Source organism: Ictidomys tridecemlineatus, chromosome 2 (genome assembly GCF_052094955.1).
Source record: "Ictidomys tridecemlineatus isolate mIctTri1 chromosome 2, mIctTri1.hap1, whole genome shotgun sequence".
Classification (NCBI taxonomy): Eukaryota; Metazoa; Chordata; class Mammalia; order Rodentia; family Sciuridae; genus Ictidomys; species Ictidomys tridecemlineatus.
Window position 1 is genome coordinate 29,166,525 of NC_135478.1, and position 26,042 is coordinate 29,192,566.

At 44.2% G+C, this 26,042-nt stretch overlaps 1 protein-coding gene across 5 annotated transcripts in view; it reads left to right on the forward strand.

Moving 5' to 3' along the window:
- The first annotated feature begins 2,075 nt into the window (after nucleotides 1–2,075).
- Nucleotides 2,076–26,042, forward strand: part of Osbpl10 (oxysterol binding protein like 10) — a 275,934-nt gene continuing 251,967 nt past the window's right edge. For 2 of the 5 annotated variants that reach the window (XM_078038234.1, XM_078038236.1), the window contains exon 1: nucleotides 2,078–2,829. In XM_078038234.1, the coding sequence (XP_077894360.1) occupies nucleotides 2,549–2,829 (281 nt within the window). In that variant the 5' untranslated portion in view covers nucleotides 2,078–2,548. Of the gene's footprint in view, nucleotides 2,830–3,504; nucleotides 3,622–12,346; nucleotides 12,491–26,042 lie in introns of those variants that run through there. The other 3 variants (XM_078038235.1, XM_078038233.1, XM_078038237.1) reach the window with 3 other exon arrangements.

Genomic DNA, 26,042 nt, shown 5'->3' on the forward strand with positions numbered 1-26,042 from the left:
TTCTTTTAGTTGTAGATGGACACAATACCTTTATTTTATTTATTTATTTTTATGTGGTGCTGAAGATCAAACCCAATGCCTCACACATGCTAGACAAGCACTCTACCATGGAGCCCAAGCCCCAGCTCTCTTAGGCTATTTTTGATCCCACACAGCTGGCTTGCCCCTGGCCCATTCTGGTCTTGACTCTTCTTTTCAACTTAGCTCTTTCCTCCTTTCAACTGGACTGTCTCAAGGTTTCAGTTTTTTAGCCCAAAGGTGAGAGAATTTGCTGTGCTAGCTCAACCAGTCGTAGATTGGCTGGGTAGGATGGAAGAATGGTGGTATAGGTTAGACAATATGAAATAAAATGATGTCACGTCTCCCTTTTAGGCAAGAGCTTGGAGTAGTAGTCGCCAATTAAAAAAAAAAAAAAAGAGGGATGATTGACATTTATCATTCAGTGTGCTCCCACTTGCTCAGTCTTTATGTCAATGAAGGACTTTGGATGAACATTCACATATTGATCAGTGTATCAGGTGGCGTAGGCAAAGTTATGCTGTTTTACAAAATGATGCTAAATCTTCAATCGCTTAAAACAAATATTTTGTGAACATGGCATGGCCAGTGCTACCTGGCTTTGGCTCTGCTACAGTCCATATTTTGTACTTCCAGGATCCAAGCTTAAAGAGAGCCCTTATCTGAGACATGCTACTCACATGGTATAAAGGAAAAGAGTAAGATGGTGGAACTGCATGACAGCTCTTGAAGCTTATGTTCGGATGTGGCATATCACTTCTATTCATATTCCACTGTCCAGAGCAATTTCATGGGCAAGTCTAAGGTCAAGGCTCCTCTTATTAGAAGAGGTAGTAAATATTTTGAACAAATATACATTCTTTCAGAGTTCATCACAGCCAGTATTAGTTCCATTTTGCAGGTAAGAAAACTAAAGCTTAAGAGGTAACTTGATCAAAGTCATAGGTTAACATAAGCTCTGTCTGGTTTCAGTGTTGGTCTATGCACTCTCTTTCCTGGAAAAAAATTTTTTTTCTTTTACAGTGTAGAGACATCTGGGATTATAGTATATTTGGCTGTAAAACCGCTTCTCATCAGTCCCAGAAATTTCTCCATGAATATTTCTAGAGTGAGACAGGAAAGGGCTCAGGCTGGGGAATTGCCCCCATGAGAACTACTTCTATTCCATCTACTAACTTTTTAAACTGTTCAATTATTTAGCTGCTCTAGGGGTTTGTAGATGCTTTGGAAAGGGATCACTTATCATCTATCACCTTTGGTTTTGTGTTTTGTGTGTGTGTGTGTGTGTGTGTGTGTGTGTGTGTGTGTAGGAAGGAGTCCGAGCTCCTCAGAGCTTTTTTCCTAGGTAATTTTAGAAACTTCCAGATTGCAATGAATATTTATATTCAAAAAAATTATGAGTGGGGAGGAGACAGTGAAACTCATCTACTTTTGCTAAAGAGCAACACATTTGGATCGAGCAGCAGAGTTGAAACCGGTTGAAGTGCAGTGTATCTTGAGGGTTTTTTTTTATACTTAGATTCCTTAAGTGTCTGTTCACTTGCCTTCCGTGTAGTCTCTTCGATTTCAGTCTCTGGTTTCCAAAAGTGCACGGTGCAGTCTGGTAACAATGGGAGGTTTTGATTTGTTAATTTATGTGTCCTTTAGGGAGGGGGATTAATGTAGGCAAAGTGAGCTCCCTAGGTCACTGGATTTAAGGAAGCAGTTGCACGAACCTGAGAGTTCTTTCGTCTCACCAGTGTCCCTAAACCTGGTGTCCGTTATGCATTTTGCCCTCTTTGCGTGATAACACCCCAGGGAAGCTCACCTGCGAGAATCACCTGTCCTCCCCTCCCCCTCCAGACCTGTAGGAGAACTCGGAGGGCTTCGCTGTCCTGTTACTTTGCTCTGCCCGTGAGGCCAATTTCCAGGTTACTGTGTACGTGTCAGTCCCCTGCTAGTGTGCGGAAGACAGCGAGAGGGAATGTGCTCGAGTCAGGCCGGGCGGGTCCATATCCGGGTGGACCGAGTGGGTGGGGCCGTCCCTCCTCCAGGTCCCGAGGTGGGTTGGGGGTGGGGAGTGACGCGCGGAGATTCCCTGACGCCCCTTCGGATCCGAGAGGGGGCGGCAGAAGGAACGCTAGGGCGACAGGGCGTGGATTTAGGGCGTGCCCACCTTGTCGATCGGCCCTGGGGAGCACCCCCCTCCACCTTCCCGAGCCTTAGCGGCCGCGGAGGAGCAAAAGGAGAGGTGGAAGCCGAGGAAGGCTGGCTGAGTCGGCCACCAGCTCCGAACTTGCCGGGGAAACTAGTGCTGAGGGAGGGAGGGGCCGGGCCCTGGCCGCGGCGGGAGGAGGGGCGGCCGCAGCTGCATCCAGCCCCGTTGGCTTCCTTCCCAGCTCTCCTTCGCCTCCTCCTCCTCTTCCTCCTGTATGAGTCAGGCATTTCCCGGGGATTTGGAGCAGCCACGCGCGGCCCGGGCGCCCGGAGCTGTAGCAGCAGCGGCAGTCGCCACCGCGGCGGGCACCCGCGTCCCGGGCGCGCAGGGACCATGGAGAGGGCGGCCCAGAGCGCAGACGGCGGCGGGGGCAGCAACAGCAGCAGCCGCAGCAGCAGCCGCGCCACCTCGGCGGGCTCCTCGCCCTCCTGCTCCTTGGCTAGCCGAGGGGTCTCCAGCCGATCGCCGGGGGCCGGGCTGGGCAGCGGGGGCAGTCGCAGCAGCCCGGGCTCGGTGGCCGCTAGCCCGTCCGGGGGAGGCAGCCGCAGGCGGGAGCCGGCGCTCGAGGGCGTGCTCAGCAAATACACCAACCTCCTCCAGGGCTGGCAGAACAGGTAACGCGCCCGCCGCCTGCGCCACCGCCCGCGCCACCGCGCGCCCCTCCCCGCGCTGCTCAGTGTGTGTTTGTGTGCGCGCGAGATGGTGCCACCCGCGATCGCGGTGCTGCCTCCGCACCGTGCCCTTTCTGAGTCCCTATTCCCTTCCAGGTGGGGTGCCCAGGACAGGGTGCGCAGGGGCCCCACCCTGGGACCGCACCGCAGTGGCGGGGAGGGAGGAGAGAGCCCTGATTTTCTTCTGTGCTGGTACCTGCAGGGTCTGGAGTGACAAGAGGATTGTGCTGGTTGATTCCCTTGCCCTGTCTGCCAGCAGTTTCCCGCACCCTTAAGAATGGCTGAGAAAGGCAGGCAGGGAAGGCGTGCTTTGTGCCCAGTTGAAACAGCACGTCTGGTCCTCTGGTCCGAGTACAGCAATTCTCCCCATAACGTAGTTTTAAACTTTGGTGTTTAAAAACAGCAGTGCCACCAACAGATCTTGCCACTTGTCTTTCTCAGTGTCCTCCGGCGGGCGTGTATACCCCTTCCTCAGTTCGCAGCTTCCAACCTCCAATCTCTGCAATGCAAGTTTCTTAAAATAAAGGAAAAAAAAAAAAAGGAAAAAAATCCAAAAGACCCTCTCCCCCTTTCAAAAATGGAAATTCTGTCGTTTAAATTATTATTTTTTCCCTTTAGATGCCTTTTGAAGTTTCTTGCTCTCTCCCCTTTGGCCTCAAAATTGGGAAGCCTACTTATGGACAGACACATGGAAGGATGGGGATGTCAAGGAAAGGTGCTGCCTGTGTACTCGAGGTGATCTTAAATGTGTGGACTACAGTTGTGAGGAATAACTTAATAAGGATCAGATATGATACTACTCCTAATTTTTTGAACTTGGTTTTTGAAAAACAAGCTGGAACAAAAACATGAATGCCATGCAAGGGCACTAGGGAGGTTCTTTGGTGAGATCCTTTCACCTCCCTTCAATAGTCCATGGCTCTTAGCAGATTTGAATCACATCCTGCAAAGTCTTGCTTATCTCTGCTGGGTGGACCAGATTTTTTGGTTGTCTCTTCCTGGAAACTGGAAAGATTCAGATTGCTTCCAGCAGAAACAGCATGCTGTTTTACTTGAAACTCAGCTTGGTGAGGAAGAGGACTTTGGATGTATGGAAACTGAGTTGTTTCTCTGTTGATGTTCTAGATATAGAAGTTTCAGAGTCACCTGGGTTTCCTGGGAGATGTGTTACTATGTTAGTACAAACGGCACTTAACTTTTGAATTTTTTTTAATTTCTCAAAATAGTCTCAGTGTCTGCTCTTACCCCTTCCTTTCTCCCTTCAATTCTTGAAAGATGAAAAAGAATAGGTAGAGTGCGTAGGATGGGAGAGAGTTGAGATGACTAAGTCTGCTTTTGGTTCTTGGAAATCGTGTCTTATTAATGACACCTCAAGCTACCCTGTCAGCAACAGCATTTTGTTGGTTTGTTGGGTAATCAATTTTAATGTTTTTTTTTTCTTCAGGTAGTTTATGAGGTCAACAGAGCTTTAACCCTGGATTACAGTTGTTTTACTTGGTTGAATACAGTATTTTACCTTCAATGTGCATTAAAGGATTTTTTTGAGTGGATTTAAGAGGAATTGGAGTAATGTTCTTTTTGAATAGCTTTTTTTCTTTTTGGTTCTGAGGATTGAAATGAGGGGCACTTTACCACAGAGCTATGCCCCCAGCCCTTTATATTTGGAGACAGGGTCTGAATACTGAATCTGGCCTTGAATTTTCGATCCTTTTCTGCTTCCCTAGTAGCTAGGATTACAGGTGTTTACCACCATGCCTGGCACTTTTGCGTAGTTCTAAACTTACTGTGGTGTTTAGATTGGAGGTAAGATTAAGAAGAAGCAAAATAGACAGGTATAATGATCATGATGATAAAATACCTATCTTGTTGAAAGCTACCTAAGTGCGATATTGCTATATTACTGACCATGCCTACAGGAAGTCTCGTTTTTTATTGAGTTTGAGTACTGTGATTTATAGCTGTCTGCCAATGTTTGTTCTTGCCACAGTGGACTCACCCATTTTCCAAGTCTCCCGTTGGCTGCAAAGGCATTGTGTGTAATGGTTAATATCTCTGTGTCAGGGTCTATACCTCCCACATTGTGTTCTCTGAACTATGGCTGAGGGTCCCTTAGTGGTCTGAAGAAGATTTATGATTACCCAGTGATCATACACTTCTTTCTCCAGGGGAAAAGGGAAATCTGCCTCCGTGAGAAGAAAGAGAGAGCGTGATAAAGACAGAAACCTTGACAATATATTCATTTGTTCAGAGGCCATTTTGTTGAGCATCTACTGTGTGCCAGGTTATGTTTTAGGAGCCGGAGTTACTTCAGAGAACAAAACCCGTGGGTGTATTCTTATGGAGGAAACTTTGAATTGACCAGTAGAGTGAGTCTACCACTCCTCTCATCCAGGGAAATGTCCTTGTGCAAACAGTTGGGCTAATTCATGCCACCTTTCTTTTGGAACTCACAGTATCTTCCTTTGACAGTTCTTTTCAAATTACTTGCAAGTTAATGACAAGTCACCAGCCACAGAACTCTTGATGAGTTCTCTAAGTTTCTGTGCCATTGATAATGCTCCTTACCAGCTTCTGGGACTTAACATCAGTCACTCACGACATGTTTTTTTTTTTTTTTTTTTTAATTTTAAAACATGAACAAAAACACATTGATTGTGAAATTACAGTACCAGACACAGCTTATGGATAGGAGCATAAAGAGCCTTCATCATCTTGATTATGTCAATGAAAAGAAAGTAAATGACTGTAGAACTTGCAGCCGAGGAAAAAGGTAAAACAAAAAGCCAAAATAAAATAAAATACAAGACAGGGATGGAACATCAGAAAATCATGTTGGAGTTAACACACCAGTGTAGAAAACACAGGCCAGTGGTGTGCCCCGTGGAGTTTTTACACTGGTGTCCTCTTTCCTGCCCTTAAGTTGCTTTTGTAAAGCTTACATCTTAACATTCACCGGTATATTAGGCCTTAATTTATTTGTAGTACCCCCAGCCTCATCAGCATGGCCTTAGGAAGGCAGTTAGGGCCAAACACAAGATAAATGACACAAAGAGAATTCATGGGCGAGAAAACCCAGGTTTTGGAATATACTCCGGAGAGTGTGCACAGAATGCCTGGCTCACACGCATGAGGTGAGACTGACCACAGCAGGAGGAAACATGGTGCGAGGGTTTTGTCTAACTCATTCTTATATATATTTAAAGAAAATATTTTAGGTTTGTAGGATGGCCTTAAGGAGTAAATGCATCTAAACAAAGGAACAAAAACATTTAGGAAGTGTGTCAGGAAGGTTAAAAAAGGGGATGAGGAGATAAAGGCTGATATTTGTGGGAATCATTTTATGTGTGGATCTGGGTCTCCTGCTGTTCACATTTTCATGTGGAATGTCCTCTCTCTCTCTCTCTCTCTCTCTCTCTCTCTCTCTCGATACTTGGGATTGAACCCAGAGGCACTGGACACTGAACCACATCCCCAGCCCTTTATTTTATTTTTTGTTTTGACACGGGGTCTTGCTAAGTTTTTGAGGCCTCACTAAGTTGCTGAGGCTGGCCTTGAACTTGCAATCCTCCTGCCTCCTGAGCCTTTTGGGATTACAGGTGTTCGCCACTGTGCCTGGCTCTTGTGGAATGCTGTTTTATCACTCACATGGTTTTCATATGGAGGGACTCAGGGAGAACAGACCTCCAAAACCTGGGGGGACAGGCTGTGCCAGGTTACACAGCACCTGGTGTGGGCCAGGCTAGGAATCTCAGACTGTGTTGTTGTTGCCAGAAGAATTTTAGACAGGGAAGTGACATGGTAATTGGTTCAAACTTTGGCTGCTGTGATGAGATTTTCAAGGGATCCATGAGGCAGGGAGACCAGTGGTCTAGAGATGCTGAGACTTGGTTTTGGGGAGGAAAGAGAAACGAAGAGAAGGAATATATCTGAAATAGAGAGCATGGAAATTGCTATTGGATTGGATATAAAAGTTTGGAAGGAGAGTGGTCAAAGATAACCCTTGAACTGGACCTGGTGGCGTATGCCTGTAATCCCAACAGCTCAGGAGGCTGAGGCAGGAGGATCGTGAGTTCAAAGCCAGCCTCAGCAATTTAGCAAGTTCCTAAGCAACTCAGTGAGACCCTGTCTCTAAATAAAATACAAAATAGGGCTGGGGATGTGGCTCAGTGGTCAAGTGTCCCTAAGTTCAATCCCTGGTACTCTCCCCAGTATAACCCTTGCATTGCTGGCTTTAGACTGAGAGGTTGAGGTGTCCTTTGCAGAGGCAAAGATCATAAGAGAAAAATATGTTTTGTAGATAGGATGAGGGACAACCAAGAGTTCTCTTTGGATTATGTGCCTTGAGATGCCTACACCCAGTAGGAAATTGAACTCTCATTTTCCTTAAGGTTAATTTTAGACACAAACCAAATGGAACTACTTTGGGGTTGCTCATAATGTCTGGTGTTTTGAAGAAATAATCTCTAACTGAATCTAGACATTGTTAGGTAAATATTTGACCTTCTTCTCTGCCATTCACTTTTTGTTATTTAGAGAAGAGGACACTATAAATATGGAGCCAGCCCTCCAATTCTTTTTTGGTGATTTGGTAGTCTTTTTTGTGGGATGCAAGAACTCTGTAAAATACTGACAGGCAAATCTTGTCTGGGATAAGAAAGAGGTGTTGGCAAAAGGAAAAATCGCCAGGCCACCAGGGGACATTTACTGGGGGAGGAAGGGTTGTGTAGACTTTGGTTTCAAATGTCAATGTCCACCCTTAGTGCATGTGTGACCTTGGGTCAGGTCCTTCATGCTCTCTTCTGGAGAAAACCATGCTGCGCTTCTCAATAGCTCAGGTGTGGGGAGAAAATGAGACTACTGGTGTTTGAGGGACTGAGAATAGTGCATAGCAAGAAACTAGAAATGGTAGTAATTATTGGATCTTTAATTTTTCTCTTCTTAAATGGACCCTTTCCATAAAATTCGTGTTTTTTTTTTTTTCCTGAGTGCTGTGGTTGCCCAGGGACCATATTAACCTAATTATCAGAGTTCTTTGGGGGAGGAAATGATAACTTTGTTTTGAAGTAATCATTTTAAAACTTGGAAACAAATTACAGCTTCCCTTCCCCAGCCTGATATCCGTATCTCCCTTTCCATGTGACAAGCTCCATATTTTACTTAATTTTTTTTTCTTTACTAGATTGTAACTTCCCTGAGGACAGGGAATTTTTTTTTGTCTCCTGGTCACTGCTATCTCCCATGTTGATTCAGTGTCTTAGTCTGTTTTCTGCTGCTATAACAAAACATTTGGGGCAAGGTAATTTATAAAGGAAAGAAGTTTATTTGGCTCAGAGCTCTGGAGACTGGAAGTTCAAGATCTGGTGGCTGCATTTGGTGAGGGTCTTGTACTGAGTTATAATATGGTGGGAATAAGGAAGGGCAGTCAGGCACCTACAGAAGAAATAGAACATGAAGGGCAGCCTGGCTTTATAATAGCTTTCTCTTATGGCAACGAATTGAATCACAAAAGGGCAAGAACTTGCTCCTTCCAGAATTAATCTAGTCTCTGGAGAATGGCAATAGTTCCTTCATGAGAGTGGATCCCTCGTGCCCTAAACACCTCTTTAAAGTTCCATTATCTCTCAGCAGTGTTACTCCAAAACATGAATTTTGGAGGGAACAAACTACATCCAAACCATGGTAGTAATATCATCTTATTAAGAGAAGTAATTAAGCCAACATTTAGTTCTATTTTGGCCAATGCTAGCTATTATTAACATTATTGCTATTATAATTATGCATACTATAATGAATAATATATTAATAATAATAGTAAAATAATATAGTACATTAGCATTAATATTAATATTGTAATTTTTGCCTTTGTACCTGTTTTTGCCAGCTTGTCCTTGTGTTAATAAGTATATCATTTGTCCTGCACTCTGTCCATTAGCCTGTGTTTTCTGGGTCAGAAATTCTGACTTTCCTTGTGATATGTCAATGTTGGCATAGGACCCACCCACCCAGGTGGGCTGTTAGTGACCAAATATCCAGGGCTTGCTTTTGGCTCACCCTGGCTAACAACATGCTTTGAAAATGCAAGTTAGCCTCCTGTATTTGGGGGCTACTTGTCCCATTAAAAAAAAAAAGCCACTGGGGAGCAGCTGGGATGTGGGTGTGGCTCAGTGGTAAAGCACTTGCTTAGCATGCAATGAACAGAGCCTCTGCATTTGATCCCCAGTGTGTGCACAAATACACACACACACACACACACACACACACACACGAGAAAAAGAAAGTCACTGGGGCATATATTAATTTTTTAAACCACACTGAATTAAAATGAGTGTTTTTTGAGTATTCCAATATTTTTAGAGGTAATCGGCCATATCAGAGTTGAAGATCACTGCCCTGGGTTTTACTTTCTTGCCCGTGTGTGCTTAGGAAGTATTTGCATCTTGCTGCCTGGGCTACCAGACTGTCCTGAGGCTGCGCACTAAAATCCTTTAGGGACATTGGATTGTTTCATGGACAGTAATAATAAAGGGATGTTGCCTGGGTTACAAAACAGCATATAATAAGATTTATTCACTTATGGTTTAAAATATTTATTGAGCACCTGCTTTGTATTAGCTACTCCCTGCAGGATTTGTCCTCTCTGACTTTTAAATGGTGTAAAAAATGTGTAGTAGAGGATATTTATCCCAAAATGGTTACTCTGGTTTTTCCTGGGATGGTGGGATGATGAGTGATTTTTTTTCACTTTATTCTCTCTCTTTTTTTTTTTTGTTGTATGGTAAACTTGCATCTCTTTTGCAGTTTGAGAAAGTTGTTGAGAAAAAACAAAGTCATGCTTTTTTTTTTTTTTTTTTTTTTTAACATCGTCTCTGTGTAAGTGGTGGCATACATTTGAAGTCTAACCTACATTTAGAAAAGGACACAAATCAGGAGCAAACACAGGCCAATGAATTTTTCACAAAGGAGCACACCCAGATCTAGAAATGGCAGCCAACACCTGCCACCCGTGCTGTCCCTTAACGGCCACTGCCCCATACTATCCACCCTCTCCACTGAAACAGCATGGATTGGTTTGGCCTCTCTTTGAATTAGTTTTGTAGCACACGGTATGTGACCCGTGTGATCGTTCATTGTCTGGATTCTTTCTTTGAACATGTTTGTGAGGCTCGTCTGTGTTTCTGGGTATAATTGTGAGGCCTGGTCTTTGAGAATATGAGTACTTCTCAGTCTGGGGCCCTTCTGCATAGTGCTGCCGTGGATATTCTCATGCATGTATTTTGGAGACAAGAAGTGTGCATTTCTGTGGGTGTGCAACCTACGAGTGGAAATACTGGGGTCCAGTGTTTCCACTGTGCAGCTTCGTAGATACTGCCTGAGAGATACTGCCTGAGAGCTTTCCACAGTGGTCCGATTCGTTTATACTCCCACCAGGAGTGTGAGAGAGTTCTGGGCGCTCTCCATTCTTATCCACCCTTGACAGATTTCTTTGTTTTCATTTTAGCCATTTGATGGGAGAGTGGTGGTATCTCCTTGTGATATAAAACCCGCCTTTTCCTTGATGACTGATGACGTTGAGCAACTTTCCACGTGTCGATTGGCCATTGGGACGTCATGTCTCGTGAGGTGCTCTTTGAGCCCTTTGCCTACCTGTCAACTGGCTGTCTGCCTTTTTCTTAGTGAATCTTAAGCATTTTTAAAATTTATTTGGTACTGGGGATTGACCTAGGGATACTCTATCACTGAGCCACATCCCTAGTCCTTCTAATTTTTTATTTTGAGAGAGGTTCTTGCTAAGTAGCTGAGGGTCTCACTAAGTTGCTGACGCTGGCCTTGAACCTGTGATCCTTCTGCCTCAGCCTCCTAAGTTGCTAGGATTACAGGTGTGCACCACCACATCTGTTTTCTTTTTTTTTTTTTTAAAGAGAGAGAGAGAATTTTTTAATATTTATTTTTTAGTTTTCGGTGGACACAACATCTTTTTTTGTATGTGGTGCTGAGGATCGAATCCGGGCCGCATGCATGCCAGGCGAGCGTGCTACCGCTTGAGCCACATCCCCAGCCCAACCACATCTGTTTTCTTTAGGCATTCTTTATATATTCTGGAACCAGTTCTTTTTGGTATGTGCACATGTGGGCGTGGTATGTGCACATATGGGCACCTCATATACAGAGAAAGCAGGTATGGGGCTGGGGATGTGGCTCAAGCGGTAGCGCGCTTGCCTGGCATGCGTGCTGCCCGGGTTCGATCCTCAGCACCACATACCAACAAAAGATGTTGTGTCCGCCGAGAACTAAAAAATAAATATTAAAAATTCTCTCTCTCTCTCCTCTCTCTCCTCTCTCACTCTCTCTTTAAAAAAAAAAAACAACAGAGAAAGCAGGTAGTTTCCTCTATCTGTGGTTTGCAATTTTATCTCTTACTAGTGTGTTTGCTTCTTCTTCTTCTTTTTTTGGGGGGTGGTGGTGGTGCTTTCTGGGTATAAAACCTAGGTTGCTCAAACATGGAGCTACATTCCTGGTCCTTTTTTATAATTTTTTATTTTGAGGCAGAGTCTTGCTAAGTTGCTAAGGCTGGCCTCAAACTTGCCATTCTCCTGTCTCAGCCTCCCAAGTCACTGAGATTACCAGCATGCGCCAGCATGCTCTAGCACACCCAGCTTCTTCCTAGTGTCTTGACAAACACAAATTGTGAATTTTCATATAGCCACATTATTCAGTTTCTTCCTTTTGTGATTTGTTTTCCCTGACTCCCGTTTAGGAAATCTTTGCTTGCTATCCCTGTGAATGAAGATATTTTTGCGATATTTTCTTCAAGAAAAGAAACTGGATTTTGTTATTTTGAATATTTATTAGAAGTTTGAGTTGACAGAGGGGTAACGTGGACCACTGGCCAAAGCTATCCGAGTAGTTAGGGCTTCTAGTCCCTATCAGTTCTGTATGGCTGCTACGACAAATGACCACAAACTTGGTGGCTTAAAGCCACACACATTTATTCTCTCAGTTCTGCAGGCCAGAAGTGTCAAGCAGTTTTACTGGGCCACGGTCAAGGTGTTGGCAGAACAAAATATTGGCACTCCTCCTGGAGACTTTAAGGGAAAAGCTTTCTCCAGTTCCTGGTGGCTGCCGCCGGTCCTTGGCTTGTAAGAGCATCACCTCTGTCGTTGCCTCAGCACATTGCTTGGGTGCCTTCTGTGTGTGCCAGGCCTCCTTCCGCCTCCCTCTTAGGAGAGCTCCTGTGATTGCATTTCGGGCCCACCCAGATAATCCAGGATGATCTTCCCATCTCAAGATCCTTAATCACATCTGCCACATGCCAGAGTCTTTGCCATATAAGGCAATGTTTATAGGTTCCAGGGATTAGGATCTGGGCATCTTGGGGGTGGAGGGCATTATTCAGATTCCCACATGGTAGTTGTAAGCTGGTTGTTAAGATCTCTGCCTTCTTTCCTCGTCCCGGTTTCCCACCCTTCAGTGGTTGCCATGGTGACAGGCATCCCTTCCTTGGGAGGGCCCACAGAGCTGTCATGACTGTTAGTGGGCTTGCTAAGAAGGGTTGGTGGACTCATTCATCTCTGTCTACTAGACAGACCCCTTGGGCAAATGCAAGGTACGTAATATTGTCAGGCAAATTGTTTCTAATGCCAGCCAATAAGCCTAATTTCCTTTTAATGGGCAAATCAAGAGTTTCTTTGGGGTTTCTTTAAATACTGTTGAGCAACCACACTTAGACATGTACGTGAAATAATTCACGGTTTCCATTTTATCATCAGAATGACTCACTAATTAACCTGACGACTTTCCTTACAGGTAACGATCAACATGAAATAAGTGCTCAGGTCTTAAGTGTTTGGACAGTGGTTTAGTAAGTGCTCAGGTCTTTAGTGTTTGGACAGTGGTTTATGTCAGGTAACCACTGCTCCAAAAGGCACAGAATATTTCCACTTTCCTCCCTGCCTGGTACTTTATTTGGGCTTCACTCCATCCAGCGGTCTTCCCTCTGCAATCCCTTCTGATTTCTGTTACTGTGAATTGGTTTTGTCTGTTCTTGCCTTTCATGTAAATGGAACCGCACAGAATATCTGTTTTGGAGTCTGGTTTATTTAGCTCAGCATAACCTTCTGGGATGCATCGTGTTGCTCTGCCCATCAGTAGTATATAATTTTTTGTTTGTTTGTTTTTGAGTGGTAGTGTATCCTGTGGATATACATAATATTTTTATCCATTCACCTGTGGATGGACATTTGGGTTGTTTCCAGTTTGGGGCTATTATAAATAAAACTGCTCTCTGTGTGCAGGTCTTTGTGTGGACATATGCTTTTATTTCTCTTGGGTAAATACCTGGGGTTGGAATTGCTGGGTCATAGAATAGGTGCATCCTATGTAAAAAGGGGCCCGGTTCTTTACCATAGTGGCTGAACCCAGTGGCAGGGTACAGGTGGATGGATTGTGCCCCACTCTGGCCAATTTTGGAAAGCAGGGGGCTGCCTGTTCCTCAGGCCAGTTGCGTGTTTCTCAGAGAGAGGGTCCATGGGCAGGAGCTCAGGCTGGTGCCGTTGGGTGGACCTCCTTCGAGTTCCAGCTTTGCCCCTTTTTGCTCAAGTGACCTTGAGCAAGTTGTTGAACTCCCTAGGCCTTGGTCCCCTCATCCGTAAAAGATACTAACTTTGTACCCTTGGGAGGCTCCAATAAGGCTCCAGTCCAGGCCTGGTGCTTGGTGTGTAGTAAGTTGTGTTAGTCAGCTTTTCATTGCTATGACCAAAATACCTGACAAGAACAACTTAGAAGAGGGCAAGAGTTATTCTGCCTCACTGTTTCAGAAGTTTCAGTCCATGGTCAGCGGACTCCATTGCTTTGGGCCTGAAGTGAGGCAGAACAGCATGGCGGAAGGGCATCGTGGAGGGAAACTGCTCCTCATATGGAAGCTGGAAAGCAGAGAGAGCAAGAGAGAGGAAGGGGTCAGAGAGAAGATAAATCCTTCCGGGTCACAGCCTCCAGTGACCTATTTCCTCCCACAAGGTCCCCCCCTCCAATAGTCCATCCACCTCTCAATGGACAAATCCACTGAGGAGGTCAGAGCCCTCAGGATCCTATCACTTCCCAAAGTCCCACTGTTTTAGTCAGTTTTTTTTTGCTGCTGCGACTCCCAGAACAACTGCAGAGAAGAAAAAGTTCTTTGAGGGCTCACATTTTCAGAAGTCATTGTCTGTAGAAGGCCAGCTCCAATCTTTGGGGCTCGAGGTGAGACAGAACCGCATGGAGGAAGAGTGTGGCAGAGGGAAGCAGCTCACATGATGATCAGGAAGCAGAGAGACAGGTCTCCAATTCCCAGGTACAAATATACACCCCCAAAACCATGCCCCCAATTCTCACCTCCTCCAGCCACGCCCACCACTTCAGTTACCACTCAGTTAATCCCCATCAGGGAATTAATCCACTCATTGGACTCTCATAACCCAATCATTTCTCCTCTGAACTTTCTTGCGTTGTCTCACATGTGAGCTTTTGGGGGGCACCTCACATCCATACCATAACTACCCACCTCTGAACACATGGTACTTTGGGGAACATTCCAGATCCAAACTGTAGCATTGGTTCTCAGCAGACATTTGTGGATCGAGAGTCTTGTGTTAGACAAGCCAGTGAGTATATATGTCTATGTGGGACTAGGGTCCGTATGAATGGGCAGGTCGGTTTAGATTTAGCAAATCTGCTGGTGTGTCTTAGCTGTTCCTCCCATGAGTAAGGACCCAGGTGACCGAAGTGCTTTGGTTTGCACAGTAGAAGGCCATCTCTGCTGCCTAGCCTGAGGTTCCTCACAGTCAGCTTGTGGACAGTCGTCTGAGGACTCTGGGAAGAAAGAAGCAATTTGGGTCTTTGTGTCCTGAAAGAAGGTTGCAATGATTGTGTCGGAAACGCGGGAGGCTTTTTGCATTTCTTCTGGCTCCCGCTGATGTGATTTGGGGCCAGGCCAAGTCTGAATTAAAAAGAAAACGGTCCAGAATTTGATTTTTGATAACCCAGACTGGATTGAATGTGGTTACAGCCCAGAAGGAAAGTGCTTTATTTGTGTCCCTTGTCATGATATCAGTAACAACGATAAAATTAGGGAACGTTCTACAGGACGTTGTGTGGCAGTTCTGTTCGTTGAAGGTCAGAGAAAGCCTTTGAGCCATGCATAACTTTTTCTTCTTGTGTTGTAGTATTAAGGGGGACTATTTATGTTTTTGTGTGGTTTTGTCCCTTTCTATAAATATATCAATGGAAATATAAAAAAGTGAAAGGTAATCAGCATCAGTTTTTTTTTTTTTGGGGGGGGGAGGTACTAGTTTTTAGTGACTCTTTTCTGTGATTTTATGTATCTATCTGTGAGACTGTCACTTGGCCCACATGAGGCCACAAGGTACCCTGGGCTCTGAGCATGGTGGAATTGGAGGCTCTGCCTGGGCCTGTGTTCAGGGGAGTTAGTAGATGAGGTGAACAATACCGATGACCCCCAACTTGTCTCCATGGTGGTCAGTCCATTGGGGTGTTGGTGGGCTGCTAATAATGTAATGAAATGCACCCCAACAGTTCCCTGGGCCTTCGGGCTGTGAAGTCCACTCTGAACACAGTGGAGGAAGCGCAAGGTCCTAAGCAAGCTGCAGCATCCTCTGTCGCACACACTCCTCTTTGCACGTCAAGAGGCCTGATGCAGTGCTGATACCCCATGTATGTCCTGTGTGCCTTTTGTGTGTGAGCCAAAGGCCATGTGAGAATCTGGGAACAGCAGAGGACAAAGGCCCAGATCCTGCCTTGAGGCGCTCACTGGGCCCAGTCCATAACAGGGGAGGGCAGACTTTTGCAGGATAGGAAAGTGTTGACACCTGATGGGCAATATGGTTTCTGTGGTGCTATGCAATCCTCCCGTTGAAAACCAGTGGGAGCAGAGGTGTTCCAATAAAACCTTTTTGTAAAAACAGGCAGTGGGCTGTGTACAGCCTGTGGGTTAGAATTTGACCATCCCTGAACTAAAAGGACACTTAGATCATTAAAAGACTAGGAATGGAGCTGGCCTTCTATAGACTGACTGACCCAGCCTTACCACACCTGGGCATTTATCCTGAAGAATTCCAGTCATCAATACCACAGGGATCTATGCATACCCGTGTTTGTAGCAGCACAATTCACAACAGCCAAACTGTGGAACCAGCCTAGGTGTCCATCCACGGATGAATGAATAAAGAAAATGTGATGTGGGTACACAATGGAATCTTATTCAGCCATAAAGAAGAATGAAATCGTGTCATTTGCAAGAAAATGGGTGGATCTGGAGAGCATTACGTTAAGCAAAATAAGCCAAACTCAGAAGGTCAAGGGTTGTATGTTTTTGCTCCCTGGTGAAAGCTAGAGAGAAAAAAGAAAAACAAAAGGGAGGGGTGGGAGGATCTCATGAAAATAGAAGGGACCAGATAGAGGACGGAGGGAAGGGAAAGGAGAAGTACTGGGAATAAATTGATCAAATTATGTTATGTGCATATATGAATATGTGAAAATAAATCCTGCCATTGTCTATTATAATAATGCTCCATCACCAAAAAAAAAAAAAAAAAAAAAAAGAATAACCCCAGTATCCCTAATGCAGCTAATTGAGGTGGCCTATTGTGCTGGCTAAGAGATTAGACTCAGGTCCAATAAATTCCCTGTGTTTAATCTCGGCTCTGCTCTATACCTGTGTGAGTTCAAATGAGCTATTTAACCTCCCCATATGTCAGTTTCCTAACGTGTAAAATGGGAGCAACATAGTGTCTGTGTCCTAGAGTTGTTGGGATGAACTGAACACTGGCACTGGGAGAGCAGCCGTGAGGTGAAGAACCTTCTAGAACGTTCTGGAATGTTGACGAGAGGCGCTCATTCCTGCAGACGGCTTGAGGAGGGCTTCCTGGCAGAAGGTTTTGTGAGTGCAATGGTTTGGAGGCATGAAAGGAGGAGATGAGTTTGGTGTGGCGGGGTTGTAGGTTGTATGTGGGGTGGCCAGAGAAGAGATAATGATGGGTGGACCAGGCTGGAAAAGGCTCCCGGGAACACTGGTCATAACATATCCACATTATCATGGGGAATGTTGGCCCTCGCACTATTTGTGAACCTAGGAAGCTTTAGGCACTTTATATTATTTTTCAACTTAATCCTTAAAATGAGAGTGGGGATGTCATAGAACTAATCAGTTTCCTTTTCTTCTACAGTCACAGAACCCCAGTTCTTAGCTGATATGTGACTGTCTAAAATAAAACTATATTCACACCCTGTCTCCTCCTTACAGGTAGAGTTGGCCATGAGATTATATTTTGGATGTAAGCAAAGCTGTTTTATGGTGTTTTCCTGGAATTTTCTTCTGTTGCTTCCATTTTTTTTTACCTATCCTCTTAGAATACAGACATGACGGCAGGAATTTGAGCAGCCATCTTGAACCTCGAGGTGACTGGAATGAAGGCCATCGAGATAGAAGAAACCTGGTCTCTGAGACTTTGTGGATCAGAGCCATTGCACAGATCATGGGCCTAACAACTGGAATTTTCCATGGAGAATGGGGAATAAGTTTCTTTTATAAGCATCTATTCACAGATCTAATCTCAGGGGATACAGGAATTCTGTTTTACAATAAAGAAACAGGTCTTGAGGGGCTGGGGATGTGGCTCAGTGGTAGAGTGCGCGCTCGCCTAGCCTGCACGAGGCACTGGGTTCAATCCTCAGCACCATATAAATGTAAAATAAAGATATTGTGTCCACCTAAAACTTAAGAATAAATATTTTTTAAAAATAGAAAAGAGGTGTTGAGTGACGTAGAGTGCATAGTTAATAAGTTGTAAGAAATAAATAAAAAAAAAAAAGTTGTGGAGCCAGGATTTGTCTGACTAATGTTTTTTCTTTTCACTACTCTGTAAGAACTTGGACACCTACCTCCTCATTTTACAGATGAGATGACTTAGCCTCAGGATAGACCAGTACCAGCTCATTCCACAGCAAGATGATTAATATTCTGTTTTTTTCTCTCTCTCTTTTTCTGTTTCTCTCTCTAGCCAGAGCCTTCCAAAAGAAGTAGGTGATTTAATGAGCAGAATGGCTTTACTGTGGGCAGGTGATGGTTGGTGGGTTTTCTCTGGTCTGAGTGTTCCTTGGACCCCCTTGGACCCTTGGTCTCCTTGGACCCCCTTGCTGGCTCTTGCCTTCTCTGGGCTGCCGCTCTGTACCTTCTCTTGCCTGCCTTGGCTTTCTTTGCACTTGGGCTCCTGGGGGCTGGATGAGGAGGCTCTTAGGCCCTGTGACAATTTGTAGGCACTGACGGATGAATGTTGGCTTTATGCAGAGGCCCTTTCCCAGATCATGAAGCATTGTGGACTTTGCTGAGACAGGGAGATGTGTTTGCGAATGCACTTGGCTTTGGGATTCTTGAGAATTTGAGTTCTGCCCTATTATTAATACGTTGAAAATGGGCCTCCTGACCCTGCTCTGCTCACCATGCCGCTCAGGACTTTTCTGTACACTCATTGCAGCGGATTCATTTAGCATATTGGTCCAGAAGAAGTTGAAGAGGGCAAAAGTCTAGTTGGGGGGGCTGGGGTTGTGGCTCAGGGGTAAAGAGCTTGCCTAGCATGTACAAGGCCCTGGATTCGATCCTCAGCACCACATATAAATAAGTAAAAAAATAAATAAATAAAAAATAAATAAATAAAGGTATTGTGTCCAATTACAACTAAAAAATAAATATTAAAAAAACAAAAGCCTGGTTGGTGCTAGTAATGGCTGTTGAGAGCGCCCTGCTGGATGTTTATTATATACGTTTCATGTTGATGCCACTCTTTACTCTAGCAAATCACTTTTGTGGTAATTTTTATTAGCTTGGCTAATGTGTGCCTTATTCCTTTTTATGAGAAGTCTGCAGCTGATACCTTGGCCTAAAGTGCATCGTAACACTATTATGGTCACTTGGTTAATTCGGGAGTTTCCTGTAACTGAAATTGTTCTGTCCAATGTCAGTTTTCACGATTCCTTTGGAGTCAGCCAAAATGCAGAAAATAGTATTAGGAAGCCCAAACTGCACAATTCATTCTCATTTTAAATAACAGGATAGGCCATTTTTATGGATTGGACATAAAGATATGCTTCAGGAAAAAAAAAAAAAAACAACACAAAAAAACCTTTGTATCAAAGACAGAGGACTCGAGGCTGGAGATAGATATACCTCTAGCTCAGTTGGTAGAGCGCTTGCTTCACATGCACAAGGCCCTGGGGTCAATCCCCAACACCAAAAAATAAAAAAAAAAAAGGACTCAACTCATGTTTGTGAAATCAAGTTTAAGTCTGGATGAAGTTTTTTTGTTTTTTTTTTTTTAAACAGAGCATGACCTAACTTGGATGAAAACTAAATTGCAGTTCTTCGTGTTGTGGAATTGTCTGAATTTTTGTTTATCCAAAGGCTTGCTTTCTTTTCCTTTCTTGCATTGTAATTTTATTGTTATTTTTAGTGCTTTTTGGGCTTTGTTTATTTCCGTCCTTATTTTTGCTTTGTTTCATTAGTTTAAAACTTTACAATTCCTTTGGGGAGCAACTAAATGTAACTCATTATCTGAAGTTTTCTTTCCCTGTCAATGACATTATTTTGAAGATGGGCAACGTGCTTGGTATAAGTTCTGTAGATGAGATAACAGGACAGCGTTCATGTTGATTACTTGATTGCAATATTTGTACCCTGAACTGTTCAGAGGTTTAAAGGCACCATATGTCGACAACTTACTCTTAAGTGGCTCCAGGAAAAATAAATACATACAGAGAACATGATAAAGCAACTGTGGCCAAATGTTATGAGTTTTTTTTTTTTTTTTAGTAGTAGTAAATAGATCTGTGTATTACTGTCACTTCTCTGTGAACTGGAAATTATATTAAAAACTTAACAACAACAACAAAAAGCCTGTGGTACTTGCAGTATATTCCTGCCTGAATGCAGCCTATCTGTAATGAATTGATGATTGGCCTCAACTCTAGTCAGAGTGGCCACCAAGGCCCCTGTTCTGTAGGCCCCTTCAGACAGGTTTGGAAGATGTCCAGGTGTGGTAGAAATGATTCTTAGACAATTCCAGACGTTAACTACAGTGGAATTGACTGAGTTTTTTAGTGCCTACGAGCAATTGTCCATTAAACTAGGTAAAGCCAGCATATTTGCAGCTTATGAAGGGACCATTAAACCCGAGGCTTGGGAGATTTGTGCATTTATCCCTTCTCTGTTTAATTGTTTTCTCTTACATAACCCTCCACTGGGTTTTCGTCTGTAAATGGGATGAAGGGGGAAGCATACTGCTTGTTTTTGCCTTGCTGCAACATGGGAAAATCTGACTGAACTATCTTTTATACTCGATTTTAAACCCATAACTTCATTCTGTGGCTGTATTATCTAGAATGTGGTGTTAGTTTTAACATTGCTTGTAAAACGTTTCTGGACACAGAGGGTCAATGGAACGTGACTTTGGAATTTTCCAGGGGTGGTGGGCCAGTTTCTTCATCTTTTTTGTGGGCGGAGGGACTGAAGATTGAACTCAAGGGCGCTCGACCACTGAGCCACATCCCCAGCCCTATTTTGTATTTTATTTAGAGACAGGGTCTCACTGAGTTGCTTGGTGCCTCGCTTTTGCCGAGGCTGGCCTTGAACTCTGGATCCTCCTGTCTCCAGAGCTGCTGGGATTACAGGCATGTGCCATGGCGCCCAGTTTAATGGGCCAGAGCAGCTCCCGTGAACCTCGTGGCCTTATCCCTGTCGGGCTGCAGGATGAAGACTCTGGGGCTTGAGGCCAACAGCAAGTTCTGGCTTGCCCATCAAGCTGGCAGGTATTCCCAGGAAACTGCAGTTCAGTTGCCCCTTGGCCTCCCAGGGTCTCGGTGTTGCCTGCGTCTTTGCCATCAGCGATGCCACCTTTTAGCGGGGATCTTGCTCTTTTTTTCTTCTCTTTTTGTTTTGAGATGCAGTATCACTATGTTGCCCAGGCTGTCCTTGAACTCCAGGGCTCAAGTGATCCTCCTGCCTCAGCCTCCTGAGTAGCTGGGACTACACTCCCATGTGCTCTTTTCTTGAGGCTGAGGCAGGAGAATCTTGAGTTCAAAGCCAGCCTCAACAACGTAGTGAGGGCTAAGTAACTTAACGAGACTCTGTCTCTAAATAAACTTTAAAAAAGGGCTGGAGATGTGGCTCAGTGGTTAAGCACCCCTGGGTTCAGTCTCCGGTACCAAAACCAAGCCAACCAAACTAAACCAAACAAAAAAATTAAAACACCAGAGTCCTTTTTGTCTCTTTGTGCTCTGATACCCCATTTGTGTGTTCTTGATGGATCTGGGCATTATGAGCTTTTGTTTCTTTTATTTTATTTTTGAGGCAGTATCAGGGATTGAACTCAGGAGCACTTGACCACTGAGCCACATCCCCAGCCCCATTTTCTATTTTATTTAGTGACATGGTCTCACTGAGTTGCTTATCACCTTGCCATTGCTGAGGCTGACTTTGAACTTGAGATTCTTCTATCTCAGCCTCCTGAGCCGCTGGGATTACAGGCTCATTGTGAGCTTTTGTATTCACCAGGCAGGCAGAGGTCAGTGCACAGGGCTTCTTTCCTATGAATGGCTGCTCAGAAAGGACCAGATTTTTTTTTTTTTTTTTTTTGTTACTGGGGATTGAACTCAGGGGTGCTCAATCACTGAGTCCCATTGCCAGCCCCTCCCCCTTTTATTTTATTTAGAGACTGTGTCTCATGAAGTTGCTTAGGGCTTTGCTTAGTTGCTGAGGCTGCTTTGAACTTGTGATCCTTCTGCCTCGGCCTCCCAAGCTGCTAGGATTACAGATGTGTACCACCATGCCTGGCCAGATGGCCCTTTCTTGTTTTATAACCTGTTATATTTTGGATCTGAAATGTCCCCAAAGGCTATGTAGTAAAGTCTTGCTTGCCAGCCTGTAGTGCTATTGGGACATGGTGCCACATTTAGGAGGTGGGGCCTAGTGGTAGGTATTTAGATTAGGAAAATATTTCTTTTCTAATAAAAACGTTTAGTGTTATGAATTTCACTCTCAGCGCTACTTTGGTTGCCCTTACCAATTTTGATAGATTGTGTTTTCATTTTAGTTTGGGTCAAAAAATGTTCATATTTCCTTTGAGAATTCTCTTTGACCCATGAATTATTTAGAAGTGTATTAAAGTCCAAGTGTTTGCCAGTTTTCTTACTATGGCTAGAGAATATATTTTTGTACCATTTTAGTTCCTTTTGTTTTGTTGAGTATTGCTTTATGAACTTTGCTGTGTTCTGTCTTGGTGAACATTCCGTGTGTACTTGGGAAGAATATGCATTTGGTTGCCATTGCACGAACTGCTCTTGTAAATGTCACGTAGGTCCAATTGGTTGAAGGTATCATTCAGTTCCATAGCCTCATTTTTTCAAATCGTATTTTAGAATTTTGGAGCTGGGCTCTGAGAAGAAAGTACAACTCCTGCTCATATCAAGTCAGTGGAATTCAGATTTTCCCCTGACTTATTTTGAATTTTCCTTAATATCACTGCAGGCTGTCAATCAAATGATAGGTCTTGGGCCGGTCACGTGGTGCACACCTGTAATCCCAGCGTCTCTGGAGGCTGAGGCAGGAGGATCGAGACTTCAAAGCTAGCCTCAGCAATGGCAAGGCGCTAAGCAACTCAGTGAGACCCTGTCTCTAAATAAAATACAAAATAGGGCTGGGGATGTGGCTCAGTGGCCAAGTGCCCCTGAGTTCAATCTCCCATAACCACCCCCCCAAAAATGATGGGTCATGGGGACTTGGTCCTCATTCAGTTTTTTTGGTAAGCATTAAATAACTCAGGACAGGTGCTGTTAGTTTTTTTTTTATTTTTTAAGGTGTTTTTACCTGGCATCTGCTGTTATTATAGGCAAACTCCTGAAAAATCTGCTTCAGGCTCACCTGGAAATGCTGTGCTGGATACCTTACCAAACTCCAATTCAGATTTCATATAAACATATTGTTGACCTCATCAAGTAAAGATTGATATGAAGAACTATGTATTGGTTCTAATGAGTGGGTGGTTGGTGACCAAAGGGGTTCTAACACCATTGCTCACCCCTTAAGCGTGCCGGGTAGACTGTCATTGGGAAGATCTGCCACACACACCATAGGAACTGTTAGACCACCAAGGCTCACCCACCTCCTTTTGAAGAGGGAGATTTATTTATATCCCCTGAGACTTCTACTCTTTGTGTAGATATGCAAAATCTTCCATATTTGGAGCCTCTTTTTGGGACAGGGTGGAACCCACCCAAGCCACATCTGTGGAAGATGGGCCAATTAGAGGCTTTGGGCCAATTAGGTCAGACCTGACCTAGCTCATATCTGACCTGGAGTCAGCTTTTGTTCTCTTGATGGTAACATTCTGCTCTCCTTCCTTTACCAGCCTATGTTGTTGATGATTACAGACCATGCATGTTGATTCCTGGCGTGGTGTGGTGGTGGTGGTGGAAACAGTTCAATCCTTGGGCCTAAAGTGCAGATAGAGGCACAGGACATAGGGGGCTGTACAACATATCTGTTGCCTTAATATTCCATGAGTGGATGTTTTGGGGAAGAAAATCTAGAGAGGACCGGGCACAGCAGTGCTCACCTGTCATCCCAGCAACTTGAGAGACTGAGGCAGGAGGATCGCAATTTTGAGGCCAGCCTTAACAACTTAGTGGGACCCTGTCTCAAAATAAAATAATAAAAAAGGGGGCTGTAGTTCAGTGGTAGAGGACCTCAGTTAAATCCTCAGTGTCCTCCTGCCCACACACAAAGGTCTGGAAAGTCTCCTTAGGGGACAGATAATGGTGAAAACTGAGGATGCTCAGAGAGGTACTAATCAGGAGGGTTATGGATTCAGAACAGCTTCTCATGGGGAGGGTGTGGAACGTGATGCTACTGAATTTTATTACAAGACATATTTTTATCTAAGCTCTTCAGTGACGATAGAACAAAAATAAAGAGGATCAAAGTGAGTCATGGAAAAAGTCAGGTTAAATGTGAGATGGTTATTGGTGTCAGCTTCCTTTAAGAACTTCAAGGTCATGAGATGCTCCTTCTCTCTGGGATCCTTCAGGAAAGGCCCCGTGGGGGGTGTCTCTGCAGGTGGTGTCTCCTGCTGTCGTCTCCAGTTCACTTGGTGGTTGAGGGGTGAGCTTTTGAGTCACCGTGCACCCCCCGCCTCCCGTTGTTTGGACCCTCGACAGTGGTTGAGTGTGGATTGTACATTGATAATACTACTCAATCAGTGTTAAACTGCCGGAAATTGATAATGATACTGTCATATAACAAAAATGTACTTGGAAAGGACCTGATGAAATATGTAGGGATTAAAGGAGATGACTCCAATTCATTCTTAAATGGCTCAAGAAAAAACTTTTTATAAGGAGAGAGGGAATGGGAAGGGGAGGGGAGAAGAGAGGGGCAGGAGATAGGGGAAGGGAAGGGGAGGAGGAGGATGGAGGAAAGAAGGGGAGAGATGGTCAGAGCCCGTATAAAGCAAACGTGTCAAAATATCAATAATGATTGAGTTTGGATGAAGGTATATAGAGGAGTTCTTTGTGATATTTCTGTCATTCTTAAGTTTGATTTCTTTCAAAGAACAATAACAAAGAGCTGGGCACGGTGGTGTACACACCTGTAATCCAGTGACTCAGGAGGCTGAGGCAGGAGGATCACAAGTTCAAGGCCAGCCTCAGCAACTCAAAAGATAAAAAGGACTGGGGATGTAGCTCAGTGGTAAGAGCATCCCCAAGTTCAATCCCTAATACCTTCCTGCCACACACATGAAAGAAAGAAAACACATAGCTCCTTTGAGAAACAAAAGTCCTACCATGTCTTGTCATGTTACTTGAAATTGCTAAGGAAATGAAGTATTTTGATTGAAAGCAGGTCATCATATTGTGAGATTCAGGAGAGTAGGCATTAATCTAAGTCCTGGACCTAAGTCCTGGTCCCACACCTGGCACATAGTAGGTGCTCAGCAGATTTTTATTTAATGAATGAAATAAAAGGGGCAGTGATTTGGAGCTAATTTTCCCTATGTGCCTGGATGGGCTTTGCACCTAGGAAATGTGGATTTGTTTTCCAGATCCACCTCTCCATGTCTGTGGACTTCAAGAAAAATCACCCAATAGAAAACTTTTGTCACAGGGGCCTCATGCTACAATTAGAGTGATGAAGTGATTGAAACCTTCACTTTAGACTTCTTACAAGAAAAGGCACCTGGAGAATCCAGCAGAGCGCTGGATTCTCTTCCATTGGAAAGGGATGGAATCTCCAAAAAAAAAAAAAAAAGATCACTTTGTTATGGTAAAGCATATATCACATAAATTTTACCCTTTTCACCATTGTAAGTGTCTAGTTGGGTGGCAGTATAGTATGTACATCCATGTTGTTGGGAGACCTTCACCACTCCTTTTTCATCTCCCCAAGCCGAAAGTCTATATCCATGAAACCGTAAGATTATCGTTTGCTTCGCAAATCATTTATTTAATAGATTTACAAACGTCACTGTTAGGAAAACTCAGCTACAAGATCCCAGCTGCAAAATGGGTGGGGCCCAAATTAGAGAATTGGCTTGAATTTAATCAATAATAATTGTCTTGATGGGGTTGGGCGCATCTTCTGCTGGTGTGCATGTCTTCTCCTTCCATAGAGAGAACTATGTACTAATGGTGAAATGTAAGAGTTCCAAAACTTTTCTCCCAACTACTTAAAATTAACTTTAGGTCTGGGATATAGCTCAGTTGGTAGAGTGCTTGCCTCGCATGCACAAGGCCCCTGGTTCAATCCCCACACCACACACACACACACAAATTTATGGAAGCATGACTAACAGACCAAGTGTACCTGTTTTCAGTGTATATAGTTCAATGACTTTTTTTTTTTGTTGTTGATGCTGGGGATTGAACCCAGGGCCTTGCACATGGGAGGCAAGCATGCTACATTACTGATCTAACCCAACTCCTGGATTTTTTTTTTTTTTTGAGGGGGGAGTACTGGGGATTGAACTCAGGGGAACTCAACCCTAGAGCCACATCCTCAGCCCTATTTTGTATGTTATTTAGAGACAGGGTCTCACTGAGTTGCTTAGTGCCTCCTTTTT